Genomic DNA, 13,955 nt, shown 5'->3' on the forward strand with positions numbered 1-13,955 from the left:
ATAAGGGTTGAGAAACATTTACATTGCAGATTCTTCATAATTTATGCAACAGGCCTGTAGAAAAGTGAAATGTTGGTTTTATTTAATGCAGATGAGCCCATTGCACAGTTTGAATGACAGACATGTGTATAGACTGGACCAGAGAACTGCGTGTAACGTCAGAAAGGAGCTGATATTTACTGAAAACGATGTTTCTTCACCATCAGCATAACATGCAGAGGGATTTACACGAAACACATAATCTGGAAACACAATTCAAAATGCCATATTTAACATTTAAAATAATCTCTAACAACACTGTGGGTGAGTCAATTTCAGGCTGCGAGTTTGCTGTGTGGGGTTGTGCAGCATTTTGAATTAAAAGCCCCGTGTCATCAGTATTACCGAGATGTGCACAGCGCTTTAACGGTTTTGTATTTTCAGCAAATTCCCCAAAACACAAAACTCATCCCCTGTGATTGGTCGTGGCTCCACACGGCCCATTGTCCCACCAGCCCGTTTGTTCACTCGGTTTCCTACGCACAAACAAAACTTTCCTGCCACCCCGGGCAATATTGGGCTCCTCGGTGTTTTGACAACCCGAAATATTGGAATCTCTGACGTTTTCTGAAGCAAAAAAACAGATTAAGGTATGTAATCAACACAAAAAACAATATGTAAAATGTTATGAATGGAATCTAATGTTTTTTTAAAAGAAAATGTGAATATTTTCTGTTTGGTATTTTCACTATTGTCACATTGTTTTCAACTTAAACAGCTTTAAAATAAGGTTGGAAAACCACATTTCTTCATAAAATATTCCAGACATGTACGTTTTCTGGATCTAGTTGGAAAAATCTTCCTGAATAGAATTTCTAATATCTTAAACATATTCTTCATCCTTTTAGTGGTATATTTAGAAACTTGATTATCTCGGCTGTAATTTAACTTTATAAATATCTGTGGGTTTAATAACGTTTGAATCATGTATTTTTAGGACCCACCTGTCGACTGGCAGCTAATGAGTAATGTTTCTATAACCAGACCCTCCAGCAGGACATGTGTGGCCTCCTGCTGAATGATGTTGTTTTATTCATATCCAGCCCTGTGCTGTGAAACAAGTACCTGAGGCAGCAGGGCCTTGACCCGGACTGTTTTCTCTCTCTTTGTGTCAGTCAGTGTTTTTTTTGTTTTTTTTTGGTCAGGATGTACAGCTTCATGGGAGGTGGGCTGTTCTGCGCCGGAGTTGGGAACATACTCCTCATCGTCTCCACGGCAACCGACTACTGGATGCAGTACCGTCACTCCAGCAATTACATGCACCAGGGCCTGTGGCGGTACTGTGTGCCGGGGAAATGCATGACACACACAGACAGCATTGGTGAGGCTCGTTTGTGTCTCTGCATGGGAACCGGCAGGCACATCCTCATTTATATTTATCAGCCCAATGACAAGCAGTCCGTGACCTCGACACCAGCCCTGATCAGCTGGGGTTCCTCCCTCCGGGGACTTTTTTTTTCTGGGGTTTCGCGTGTGGACTGAAGTGCAAAGAAGTTGTAAATTTATTTCACTGTCAAGAAAATGTCACCAGGAAATCTTACAAAAACCCAGATGCTGCTCTTTTTGTAGAAAGGCTGCATTCAAATTAACATTTTTTTACACAGAATCTAAGACTTTAAAGCCATGGCAAGTTTACCTACATAGTTGTATATTATTCTATATCTATATCTATATCTATATATAAATATAAATATATAATATTTATACTACACTTCAGTTGTGTAGTTTGCATGCATATAATTCAAAGTGCTTTACATATAATATAAAAGGCAACAAAATAATTATTTGCAATTAAAAGAATAATACAATAATAGAAACATTTGAAAAGAAATGAACACTATTTACAAAGAGAATTAAAAAAAAGAAACAAAAGACTGAAAGTAACAGTGCAGGATAAGACATTCTAAATTCTTTAATTTAATAAAAAGCTGTGGCAAATGATATTGATTTAAAAGAATTACTGACCTATTTCGACCAATCATGTCGTTTTATTCAGTTTTCATAGCATCAAATAACTAATTAAAATCAACCTTATCAGAAAAACAATTAGCACTTTAACATTTTATCAGTGTGATAAGAATTGTAATTTCACATATCAATAAATCACATTCAATTGAATATTTAATAATTGGTGTACAGTAGGTTTTCAAACAGTAATGACACAGTTCAGTAGACATGCAGTTCTCTGGTCTATCCTCACTTTATTCATATTATTCAAGTTGAATTCTCAGTCATCCGCCCTTTGTTTAAAAGCAACAAAGGGGCACTAACCCACAGCCAAACACTAGATGGCAAACTAGTGCAGTCTCCTACATGAGGACAAACATGAAGACCTGTGAGAACAGTACATGAAAAAAAATCACACATTCTGAATTCTCATGTGAGTCCTGGTCGTCTCCTCGTCTCCTCTCCCCTGCAGCGTACTGGGACGCCACCCGGGCCTTCATGATTCTCTCCCTGCTGGCTTGCTTCATCGGCATCGTGATCGGGGTCATGGCCTTCATCCACTACTCCTCCTTCGACGGGTTTGACAAGACATTTGCAGCCGGCATCCTCTTCTTCATCTCCTGTAAGTCACTCACCTGAAAACCCCATGCAAACCTACAGTTTACAGGGGCGGATCCAGGGGTGGGGTCGGTAAGCTGAAATTCAAATGGCCCCTGAAGTGCCCCTGTCCTGCCAGTACAAAGATTTAAGAAAAACTCAAAAATCCTCCACTGATCAAACCTCATTTCTTTGACTGAACTCTTGCAGGCTTCTTTGTGTTGCTGGCCATGGCAGTCTACACTGGAGTGACGGTGAACTACTATGGTAAACGCTATGGCAGCTGGCGGTTCTCCTGGTCCTATATAATGGGCTGGGTGGCAGTGGTGCTCACGTTCTTCTCAGGTATCGTCATCTTATCACATCAACAAAACAAGAGGAAATCAGACTTCTGGATTTGACTCATCATTTTTTGCGGTTGCGCTCTTAAAAGATCTCATTACTTCTTTGCAGGTATCTTCTACATGTGTGCCTACAGGATGCATGAATGCCCAAGAAACTCTAACTCACGCTGACCTGCCAAAGTCTTCAACAGTCACACACACACACACACACACACACACACACACACACACACACACACACACACACACACACACACACACACACACACACACACACACACACACACACACACACACACACACAAAAGGCCGAGAGGAACCAATATCCCAATGAACTTTGCAACCACTTCCTGTTGAGCTAAATATTCATGATAAAGCAAAAATAAATACCATCAGTGCTTTTGTTGTCTACTTTGTTTCTCTGCATTAAAACAACTTAAAATGAAAATAAGTGGTAAAGGTGTATCATGATATCTGTGACCCAAGTGCATTCGTCAGCTATAGCTTAGAGTGTTATGGTAAAGTACTCTCATAGTGATTTTACTGTCATATCGACCACTCCAGACAATACAAACTACGCATGAAAATCATTTGTCCAAAACCTTTTAAAGCTTGATGGAAGTAGCAATAAATGAATGTTAACATAATTAAGACCTAACATTTAAACCTAGTGCATCTTAAACATCTTATAGAATATGTGTGTATATATATATAGATGTATAAAATTAAGATGGCTACATTTTTAGACCTCATGGAAACCCTGTGAAACCACAAAAGCAGAATAACTTTTAAAACTAACTGCTGTGAGGTTATGAAAAAACAATGAACAAATTCAAATCGCATAACATTTTTATTTAGTTTCTTTTCAAGTATTGTGCAATTTAAAGCGTTCCAGCCTCATAACAAGCTCTTTAAGAAAAAAACAACACTGTAGTGATACGATCATAAACTGGTTTAACTAAATGCAGCATAGATGCCTGGATATACTGTCAACCAAAGCAATAACCACAGAGGAAGTGCTGCCCTAAGCCTGGAAATGAAGTCAGATCAGGATGATCTCACCAGAGTTAATGTTTCTGAGAATTAACACTTTATGTGACAGTTGAGGAAAGCAGGAGGACCCAAGTGCAGGAGCAGGTTAACGGAAAGTGTCCTTTGATTACAGCAAAGGTTCTTAGAGGAAACAGGGTTAAAAAAACATGATGAACACAGTGAACTGGGAAAGACGACCAACTGACAAAGAGAAGCACAGAGACGTGTATTTACACAAGGGAGGCAGGATGACTGAACACAGGTGAAACACGTGAGGAACAGGTGCAGACGACAACAAGGGCTGGAAAACAGGACAAACGCAGGAAATAAAGCTGGAGACACAAGGAGCATAATTTCAAAATAAAACAGGAAGCAGAAAACAACTGAACACAAACCTTAACACAAGGAAACCCAGGTCAAAGTCAATAAACCAAAGAGTCCATAAAACAGAACCAAAATAGTCTTTCAGTCTTAGAAAGTTCGGAGCCACAATGGCAGAATTATGACAGAACAGGAAGCGCAACAGGCGTCGGCCATTTACCTCAACCAGCTTTATGAATAAAATGTTGCTTACATGTTTTAATAATTCCAAAATACTGGACACATACAGTAGCAATCTGAGAGGGGTAATATTTCTAAAACTAAGATTTTGAATATAAATACAATTAAGTAATACAAAACTACTTAACGAGGTAGCCTCTACTTTACACTGTAAACGAAGGATTGGAGACATTTTGCAGTTGGCAATAGTGGAGTGGTGGCAGATTAAACAGCACCTATAAGTGCCAGGTTAAAACCCAGTGAGTCATTTTAGAAGTACACCGATATGTACATGTAGGTTAATACCTCTAAAATACACAATCTGTCGAGCAACACCAAATCTTAATGTGGGAATAGATACGGAGATCAGGGTGTTTTAATAAAAACACAATTGGGTCACAGATCATCCAGTTTTATAACAAACACTGGGATTGATTTACCATCGACAGCAGCGTACATACAGGAGTGGTGCCCTGGTGTGACATTAAAGAAAGTGGGATCCTCCTATGATACCTTCACAGCGTGTTATTATACAGCTCAGGTGTTGCATGTGTCTGAGAGAGTGACTCAGTGTTCACCATGGTCTAATTACAGTCAATGGGTGTTGAAAATGAAGCTATTGTCAAGTTAAACAAAAACAAACCAACACCTTCCGGTTGATTTTGACCCTGTAAAGCTGCAACTGAGGAAAAGGAAGGAAACAGTAGGATCACCTGGATCTAAAAAGTATCATAAAATGTACACGTGAACATGCTAATATATAACAAAAGAAAAGTGTAGAAGTATAAATATAGAAAGTAACACTGGCAGCAAAAGCATGGCATACATAACAGAAAACAGACTGATATTTATTGTTAACATATTGTGGAGTGAAAACATACATTTCCCACATCACACATTCGTTTAGGGCTTGTCTGCAAATAGACGATCAAATGCAAACGATAAAATGAATTGTATTATGTAGTGACAGCGCTTAACATCATCCTTTTAAATAAATTATCAAGAATTACAAAATGCTTTATTATCAGCTTTTGAATTCTTGCGTTATTACATGTCTGCAGAAATCAAATGTCGACAACCCCAGTAACTGTTTATTCAGCCCATTAGTTTACAATGGGAAGAAAAACGTGACTGAAAATGTGTTATGTAATTTAGCCTTTTAATGAACTGTGTTTGTCACTCTAATATTCCCTCGAGTCAATTTAGTGGATGCATCACTGAACTGTATAGTTTCACATCCCTATAGAAAAGACACTTGTTTTATCCCCTGGGACTTACATGACCACCATTCTTGTTTCTGTGTAAGCATCCATACGCTCACTGAATGTGTGAAGCCTGTTACTCCTCACGTTTCTGTGAAGGAGTCACATTTATGGACACATGAGGGGGGACATGTATAGACACGTCTGACATTGTGTCAAGATCTAAGACGCCTGTTAAACTGAACATTACAAAGACAGAAAGACACATAACAATCACTCTTTTCTTCATGATAGTTAAAAACCAACATAAAGGAAAGTATGAGTCAAGAGTTTATTCTTACTATGAGAAAATGTCATAGTGTGTGTGTGGTATTTTATGTGTTTTCAAGTGTTGTTGCTCCGTTAACAAACTTCCAGTCCAGATTCAGACCAGAGTTTGGTTGTGGAGGTTGATCACCGGCCTTTAGGAATGTATCCATCCATCCATCCATCCGTCTGTCCGTCCGTCCACCTGTCCGTCCGTCCTTCCATCCGCCCATCCGTCCATCCATCCATCCATCCATCCATACATCAGGTTGCCAGGTTGTGGAAAATCCTTCTCTATAACAACTCTGCTTGTCCTTTAGTTCTTCAGTTTATTGGTGAGACTTCTCTGATGGACTGTGTCCACAAGCCTTTTGGAGAAGAACATTTATAACCACTTACAAATGATGGTACAGACATTTATTATCATATGCAGTTTGAGTAGATTTTGCATGCAAAGCTTAAATAGTATAAATGTTTCTTTTTTTCACATGAAGAAATAATATAAACAAGAATTAATGATAAGAATTCATTGTAGGGATAATTAGACATTTTGGAAAATAGCTGTACAGCAGGCGATTAAGCTAAGCTAAAGTTAGTTTAGCACAAACAAAGGGGATACAGTTATCCTGACTCTGTCTTTAACCCTAAAAGCTCACTAATTAATGTTTGCTTAACCAGGATATTTTACAGCATCATAAGGATAAACTATGACACTGTTTCTGAGTGACCTAAACATACATTTAAAAGTTTCTGTTCTAAAATGTGCTGTTACATAATCTGGAGACACTGATACTGATATATCTGCGATAAGCCGGGACCTAAAATCTGTGCGTCACAGCAAAGCTCAAAATACACGCCACTGGTTTACTTGGCAACGCTTTCTTTCTGAGGTAACACGGGTACACCCATGCACGTCACTTTAAGCACCTAATGAAAATATTTAATCCTATATTAGGCCTATATTATCGGCCGATAAGACGATGAGGTACAAACTGTGATTCAGTTCGTCCCTAAACTTCATCTCTGCCAAAATCATACATTTTCACATTCAGCTGAGTCATTGGGAGTTGGATTCTTCTAAGATCCTCAGAAAACACCAATTCTATCCACTCCCTTTTAAGACAGGAGATTTGCGGTCCCTGGCCTAAATGTGTTAGCACTTCCCCAGGGGGACCATAGTTATTGCTTCTGGGTCCAAGTAAAAAAAAAGAAAGTGCCTTCAGTAACACTGATGGCATTGCTTGCAGACAAATGCTTATTTAGAAAAGAAAGGAGAGATTAAAACTGGCATTTGACATCGGATACGTCTAAAGTAATCCAACAGGAGCCTTTTTCAGTCTGTATCCTCACGGTGTATTGTGATGATGTTCTTCAGGGACCGGAGTCGCTCTGGAGTCTCTTTCGTGTCATGATGCTTCACAAAAGACTTTGGATTTCTCTCAGATCTAGGTGTGTCTTTTATTTGCAAACTGTACTGACATGTTCTGTTTGCAGTTTTTCAGCCTGGGGCCAAAAACAAAAACTGATCCATTACGAAACTCGCTCTCTGAGGAAGAATAATGAGACTTTTATCACATCAAGAGATCTCAAAAGAAAACACTTGAGATCAGATCGCTGATCCTGTTCTTTCATAGGACCATGAAATGTTGTTTCTTGAATCATTGTTTTTTGGTACACATTGTAGTTGCTACACGACAGTCTGCTTGTCCATACCCAGGACAGTAATCAAGTGTTTTTCCATTGAATAACATTATCCTCAGCCATTAACATTGCATGGTGTGATGTGTGACATAACAGTGTGATGGTACTGTTACACCCTGTTACATACAAAACAGCAGGAAACAAAGAGTGTTTTGAAAGAAACTTCTAAAAAAATCAGTTCCATCAATACGGGGCGGGGTGGAGCCACTTGACGTGTTGAACTGCGTGAAGTTTATTGTACATGACTTGTTATAAAAATGTACTTGAAATATTAAGATGGTGAAGGCCCAGCTTATGTTACATGTTAAACTATTGTCTGAGATGCTCCCTTTCACGCCCCTTTGGGGCGAGGGTGTTGGGTGACGGTGGGGGGCCAACAGTATAAATGAAGGGTTCTGAGGTCCAACAAAGAAGAGCAAAAAATGGAGACTTACAGGTGAGTCTCTAAAATAACTTTATAAACTCTTTTTGACTGTAGTTTTATTCATTTTGTGATGTTTTTAGATTTTAGATGATATATTTTATTGGGGTTTTTTTCTTTTCAGTGGAGACTAATTTCCTGTAATTTTAATGTTAGTCACAGGTTCTTTACATCAAAAGACATAAGATATAATGTGAGGGTCTTTATCTTATCAACATTTTTTTCTTACCTTCTCCATCACAAATAGAGAATGCTTTAATTCCCTGTGCAAATCTGTGGAACTGAATTTGAGGATCAGTTTTTCCATGTTATGTCATTTTTTTTTAGGCTGAAGCTGTAGCATGTCTTTTGTTTTATTCTCAAATGACTGTTTACTGTGTGTTTCATAATAAGGTGGAACTCTGTAATTTTCTTGAGGAAAGTTTTCTTTGAAAGTACTTTCCCTTGAAAGTAGACAGTGAAAATGTCAGAGCTCATTGTTTTGCTGGTTTCTCACAGGTCCACACTCGGAACAACGACGCTGGTCTCTCTTCTGAGCTTTCTTGTCCTAATTCTGAGGACAGAGGCTCAGATACCTGACGTTTGTGTCTTAAGTGATACCAACAGACCTCCAGGTTTGTGACATTTTCTTTAACATGTTCTTCTCTGTTATTTTCCCACTTCCACTGCAGTTTGCTTTATAGCCTCCCTTTACTTTATCTCCTGTAGAAAACTCGGACATAACTGTAGTGTGTGGCACCGAGTACATGGACCTGAGCATCTACATCTGTCCAGTTTACCAAGCTCTTTACAACCAGTCTCTGATGGTCCTCAACAATGAGTTCAACAAACCTGAGTGCTTTGGGACTGCGAACATGAGCGCTGTCCCGCCGGTCTTACAATTCAAAATCCCCTTGAATGAAAGTGCCATCTCTGCCTGCAATAGTATCTTTAAGGTATTATTTACAATAGCTTTACCTATTGTTTTAAAAGTGCTTGTCAATTGAACAACCCTGTTACCTAGATATTATATTCATGTGCAACTAATGTGCATCAAAGTTTTCTGTTGACGTAATGTTATTGTCTGCATATGTTATAGAATCTTGTTAGATTTACTGGAAGCTATAAAGACTTTCCAGTACTTAAGGATATCATAATAGTGCAGAATCTGTAGTGCAACGAGGTCAAAATCTGCTTTTGGTATTAAAACCAACCTTGAATTCCTGCATTAGAATTTAAAAAAAATGTTAATACTAGAACGACTCAGTAGGCACAGAACTCCACCAAGGCCCAACAGTCCCCTTAAATTCAATTAAGCTGCACCTAATTGCACACACTCTTAGATATCATTTCCCTAAATATTCATTTGCCTGGGAGTTCAGTTAAAATGCCAAAAAACCACCCTATCTTGCAATGTTAAAGAAAATGACCAAGATGTAAAGGGTTCCTCTCTGAGCCGTACTGCATCCTTTCACCAAGGTGGAATATGTGGAAATTTGTTCAGTAGCTTTTTGCATAATCTTGCTTACAAACAGACCAACCAAAAACTAGAGGTGTAAACATCTTGGCAGGACAGAAAAACCTGATTTGAACAGTTTTCACTAAAATCTTTGATTGTTTGTCATCAGGTGACCACTGAGGTTGGAACTGGAGAGTTTTCCGACTTCTCAAATGTCCAGTTCATCAACATTTCAGGCGTGATTAATTCTATAGACCCGTCTGCCGCCATGATCACCTACAGGCCGCAGATCATGTACATGTTCTCCTGTCGTTACCCGATGCAGTATGTCCTGAACAACACTGAAGTGGCTGTGTGAGTATGCTTCGTGGTACCAAAGGTTACAGCTGCACTGAACCACATCCAAGTTTCTAATGCAGCACATGAATTCTGCTCCTTTCATCACAGATCAGGAGTCAAACTCGCCATGAGGGGGAACAATGGCAGCTTCATCAGCACTCTGAATTTAAAGCTCTACAGTGTAAGACCTCCTTTGGCTTTTAGAAGTGGACAGATACCTTTAAAACAAAAACAAAAATCATTTCATATCATATTGTATTTTGTTTGTACTTTTCTGTGGAACAGACTGAGCAGTACGTGGAACCTCTGGTAATCCCAGCAAAAGGACTCAGCCTGAAGACCAAGATTTACGTCGCAGTTACAGCCACCAATTTAACAGACAGGTATTTAGGTTTGTTGGCAGCTTGCAGTAAACCACACGTTATATTAACAAGAAAGAAACACTTAGAATCCACATGTCTGTCCTCGAAGGTTCAACGTGCTGCTGGACAGATGCTACGCAACAACAAACCCCTATCCCGCTGTAGACAGCTTTTATGATCTGTTTGTAGGGTGAGTCTCCTGTATTCAAGCAGAGTACATAATACCTTCCACTAAACTTCCCTGTGTGCGGTAACACGACCCGCCTCTCTTTCACTCCAGGTGCACACGTGACGCACAAACTAAGTTGAGCCTCAACGGGGTGGACCAGAAAGCGTACTTCTCCTTTGAGGCCTTCCGATTTGTGATGCACAAAAACCAGACAGTTTCCACTTTCTACCTGCACTGCGTCACCAGACTCTGCGAGGTGTCCTCGTGCAGCTCCTTCCTGCCTGTGAGCAAACTTGTTTTTTTTCCCCCAGAGCCCCCAGAGTTAAGAAATCACAAATTAAATTGCCCTGAGCCTCATTCTGTCTTTGTTCATTTCCAACAGAACTGTGACGGCGCAAACAGGAGAAAGAGAGAGATCCAGGATGTGTCCGACGCCGCCACCGTCTCCTCGCCCGCCATACTTGTGGGCCAACTGGGCAGTGGTACGTCTACAACAAACATCCTTTGCTATCACAATAAGTCTTTGATTGTATAAAGACAGAATTATCTCAAAATATGCAAGCTGATTGATTGACTCATCAAATCTAATTTATTTTTTAAAGTGTATGAAAATGAATGGCAACTAATGGGGGTCAAGCGTGGCTAATATAAAATTACAACAGATAAAACTAACCCGGGCTTTCATCTCCACATTTACTTGCAAAACAATGTCTTTATACTTTTATACCAGTAGTTTGAGATTTTGGGGAAATGTACTTTTCGTTTTATTTTTTGAGAGCCATGTTCAATACGTCTCTAATATCTGTACATTAACTACGAAGCGAGAGCGACAAGGTGATTAGCTTAGCTTAGCATAAACCACCACAATGAAATTGGTCACATTTGCGTTTATTAAACAAGAAGTTGTGACAAGTTTTGACAGAGCCAGGCTAGCTGTATCCCTCTGTTTCCAGTCTTTATGCTAGGCTAAGCTAACCAGCTACGGGCTGTAGCTTTACATGCAACTGACAGATATTGACCTCAATTAATATTTTGATCCTTTGAGTTAATGTTTATCAAAAATAAAAGATGAAGCCTGTCAATTACTAACATAGTTTGGATCAACTTTTCAGAGGAGCCTCGTCCAGCGTCCTACGCTTCTCAAAGTAAGAACATTTACTCTTTTGCTGCAACTTTCATTAATCGCATCAAGCATGCAACTAACTGTTGAATTCTTCATTTGTGCTGGTCTTTCCAGTCTATTGCTGCAGTCTCTTTTAGATTAGAAATCCTGTTGAAAACGCACCACACAAGCCCAAATCATCTCTTCACAGATGCTCTTGTGCTGCACGTTTTGAATCACAAGCAGAACCTTTCTTTCTCAAACATTCGGCCTTTCCATCACTTTGAAAGAGGTTCATCTCATCCCTGCAAACTTACACCTGGCTCACTTCTCACCAGTGGTTTGCATCATAGTCTCTGTATTTCTGCTCTTTCTTCTTCAAACGGTGGATTGTGGGACCTGTTCGATGTCTGATCTCGTTTTCTTATTTCCATCGAAAGTGTCTTCAGAGTACATCGAAAACAGAGCAACTGGCCTTGCCGTGCCAATAGTTTTCACGGGGACTGTGCTGTGTTTGTCGCTGTTTGTGAGTTTCTCTCTGAATACACCGGGATGGCCTGGGTCACTCTGTCTCTGATGGACTACTTTCTTGGTACATGCTCCTACTGTAACTAGCTACATTAACTACTGTCCTCATGAAGCATATTAGTGTTTGATATCTTAATGCTTTCCTTCCACCCTCCTCCAGCAGGTTTGCAGTCCGACAACTACAGCAGCCCTGTGGTGGCTGTGATCGTCTGCATCGTCATCCTAACCATCTTCGTCGCCGCCATGGGCGCCTACGTCGTGTTGCACAACAGAAGAAAACCACTTATCCAGTAACATCCTCTGGCTTATCTCCTAAACTGCCAGTGTAGCACTTCATCATCTGCAAGTAAAACAGGTCACTGAGACAATAGCTTCATGTTACACAACCATACGACGACGTAGCTTTTCCATTTCACACACATCTTAACACGGGGGTCAGAAGTTAGAGGCATGCAACTTTATAATCATTATGAATCACATAGTTTATTCATGCTGGAGATGAGGGCACACAATCTGTATTCTGTATTAATATTAAATATTAGTTTTAATCCTGTTTTCATGTGGAAGTATTTAATGAATGACAGTTCTCATGTACTCAGTTATATACAGTTTACTTATAACGTGTTTTTAATTGAGAATGAAGACAGTACTCACACTTATAACAGGCTGAAGTGAACAGTTTGGAGATGTAAGTGAACAATCGGCTAATATCAGTCAATTTGGATAATCCCAGTCTGTGAAGTAGCTGGTGAGATATTTCACCAACTAACCTGACTGACTATTTCACCAACAAACTGACATTTACACAGCTCGGCTGAAATGTTATAATATCTTAACAATATTTGGGCTGTCATTAAATTTGTGTAAGACACAGACTATAAATCAGCAACTGTTTGTATCTCTCTCTCCTTCATTTGCTGTCCTCTCTACATTATCACTATTTAATAAAGGCATAAAATGTCCCCCACAAGTCTATTCCCTTTAGCCTCGGCTTTATTTTTGTTTTCGCTAATTAACAAGTGTTTTCATGCTAACATGCTAAACTAATACGGTAAACATGGGTGTCAAAGATACATGTCAAAGATCCAAATGTCAGAATGGGGGCATTAGCATTTAGTTTGAAGAGCCACTGTGTCTGAGTATGATCTCACAGAGGCGTATTCACATTATCACAGATAAACAGCTTTGAGCACAGCCAGCAGGGGAGCTCCAATACTTCCAATTTGTTGAGCTTTGACCACAGACTGTAAATAAAAGGCTTTGACCAAGCTGTGTTGACCACTGGAGGATGGAAAAAATGATGATAAAGTGTAGTTTCTGAATTTAAAGAGGTGTACGATGACCCACATCAGGACCAAGCAAAAATATATTTACTTTTAGCAAAGTACTAGCCTGCAGAGTATCAGAAACATACTCGTGGGGAGCTTCAGCATTGTAGCTAAGGGGTCACCATTTAGTTGAGCATTGGAAGCTCAGATGTGGTAAATACTGTGTGCAGCTAAAGACCCTTTTTCCCCTCAAAATAAGGTCAGAAGAGACAATTCAAACTCAAGCCTTTCTCAGTCTGTTAATAATGATCTATGAGAATCATCAGAAACATCTGTCTTTTCAGTGAAGCAAAGCCACAAACCAGATTTTTTTTACATTAGCATACAATTCATGACTCTAATAAGAATTTCATTACAACACTGTCTGATTTGCATCACCTTAACTTTTTCAGTATGTATTTAAATGATTTACATATTTCTCATCTCATAATGCAAAGCTGGGACGTAACGTCCGACACTTTCTGTTCACAAACAACTCAGCAGGCATCTACTTTTCCAAACATTTGTTCATTTGTTCATTTTTGTGACTTGGGAGTTCTTTATAAAAAAGAGAAATTAGG

General features: G+C 39.4%; 2 protein-coding genes across 2 annotated transcripts; both read left to right on the top strand.

Moving 5' to 3' along the window:
- The first annotated feature begins 485 nt into the window (after nucleotides 1–485).
- On the top strand, nucleotides 486–3,326 carry LOC117772950 (lens fiber membrane intrinsic protein-like). The gene is made up of 5 exons (XM_034604562.1): nucleotides 486–629; nucleotides 1,185–1,360; nucleotides 2,459–2,608; nucleotides 2,794–2,928; nucleotides 3,037–3,326. The coding sequence occupies exons 2-5, from the start codon at nucleotides 1,186–1,188 to the stop codon at nucleotides 3,096–3,098; spliced, it is 522 nt and encodes a 173-aa protein (XP_034460453.1). The 5' UTR covers nucleotides 486–629; nucleotide 1,185; the 3' UTR covers nucleotides 3,099–3,326.
- Nucleotides 3,327–7,939: 4,613 nt separating this feature from the next.
- LOC117772784 (zona pellucida-like domain-containing protein 1) lies at nucleotides 7,940–12,762 on the top strand. The gene is made up of 11 exons (XM_034604234.1): nucleotides 7,940–8,144; nucleotides 8,628–8,743; nucleotides 8,838–9,064; nucleotides 9,737–9,921; nucleotides 10,015–10,087; nucleotides 10,192–10,289; nucleotides 10,378–10,458; nucleotides 10,549–10,720; nucleotides 10,820–10,919; nucleotides 11,550–11,582; nucleotides 12,231–12,762. Exons 1-11 carry the CDS (start codon nucleotides 8,131–8,133, stop codon nucleotides 12,359–12,361), a joined length of 1,230 nt encoding a protein of 409 aa, XP_034460125.1. The 5' UTR covers nucleotides 7,940–8,130; the 3' UTR covers nucleotides 12,362–12,762.
- The last annotated feature ends 1,193 nt before the right edge of the window (nucleotides 12,763–13,955 follow it).

Source organism: Hippoglossus hippoglossus, chromosome 13 (assembly GCF_009819705.1).
Source record: "Hippoglossus hippoglossus isolate fHipHip1 chromosome 13, fHipHip1.pri, whole genome shotgun sequence".
In the NCBI taxonomy this organism is placed as follows: domain Eukaryota; kingdom Metazoa; phylum Chordata; class Actinopteri; order Pleuronectiformes; family Pleuronectidae; genus Hippoglossus; species Hippoglossus hippoglossus.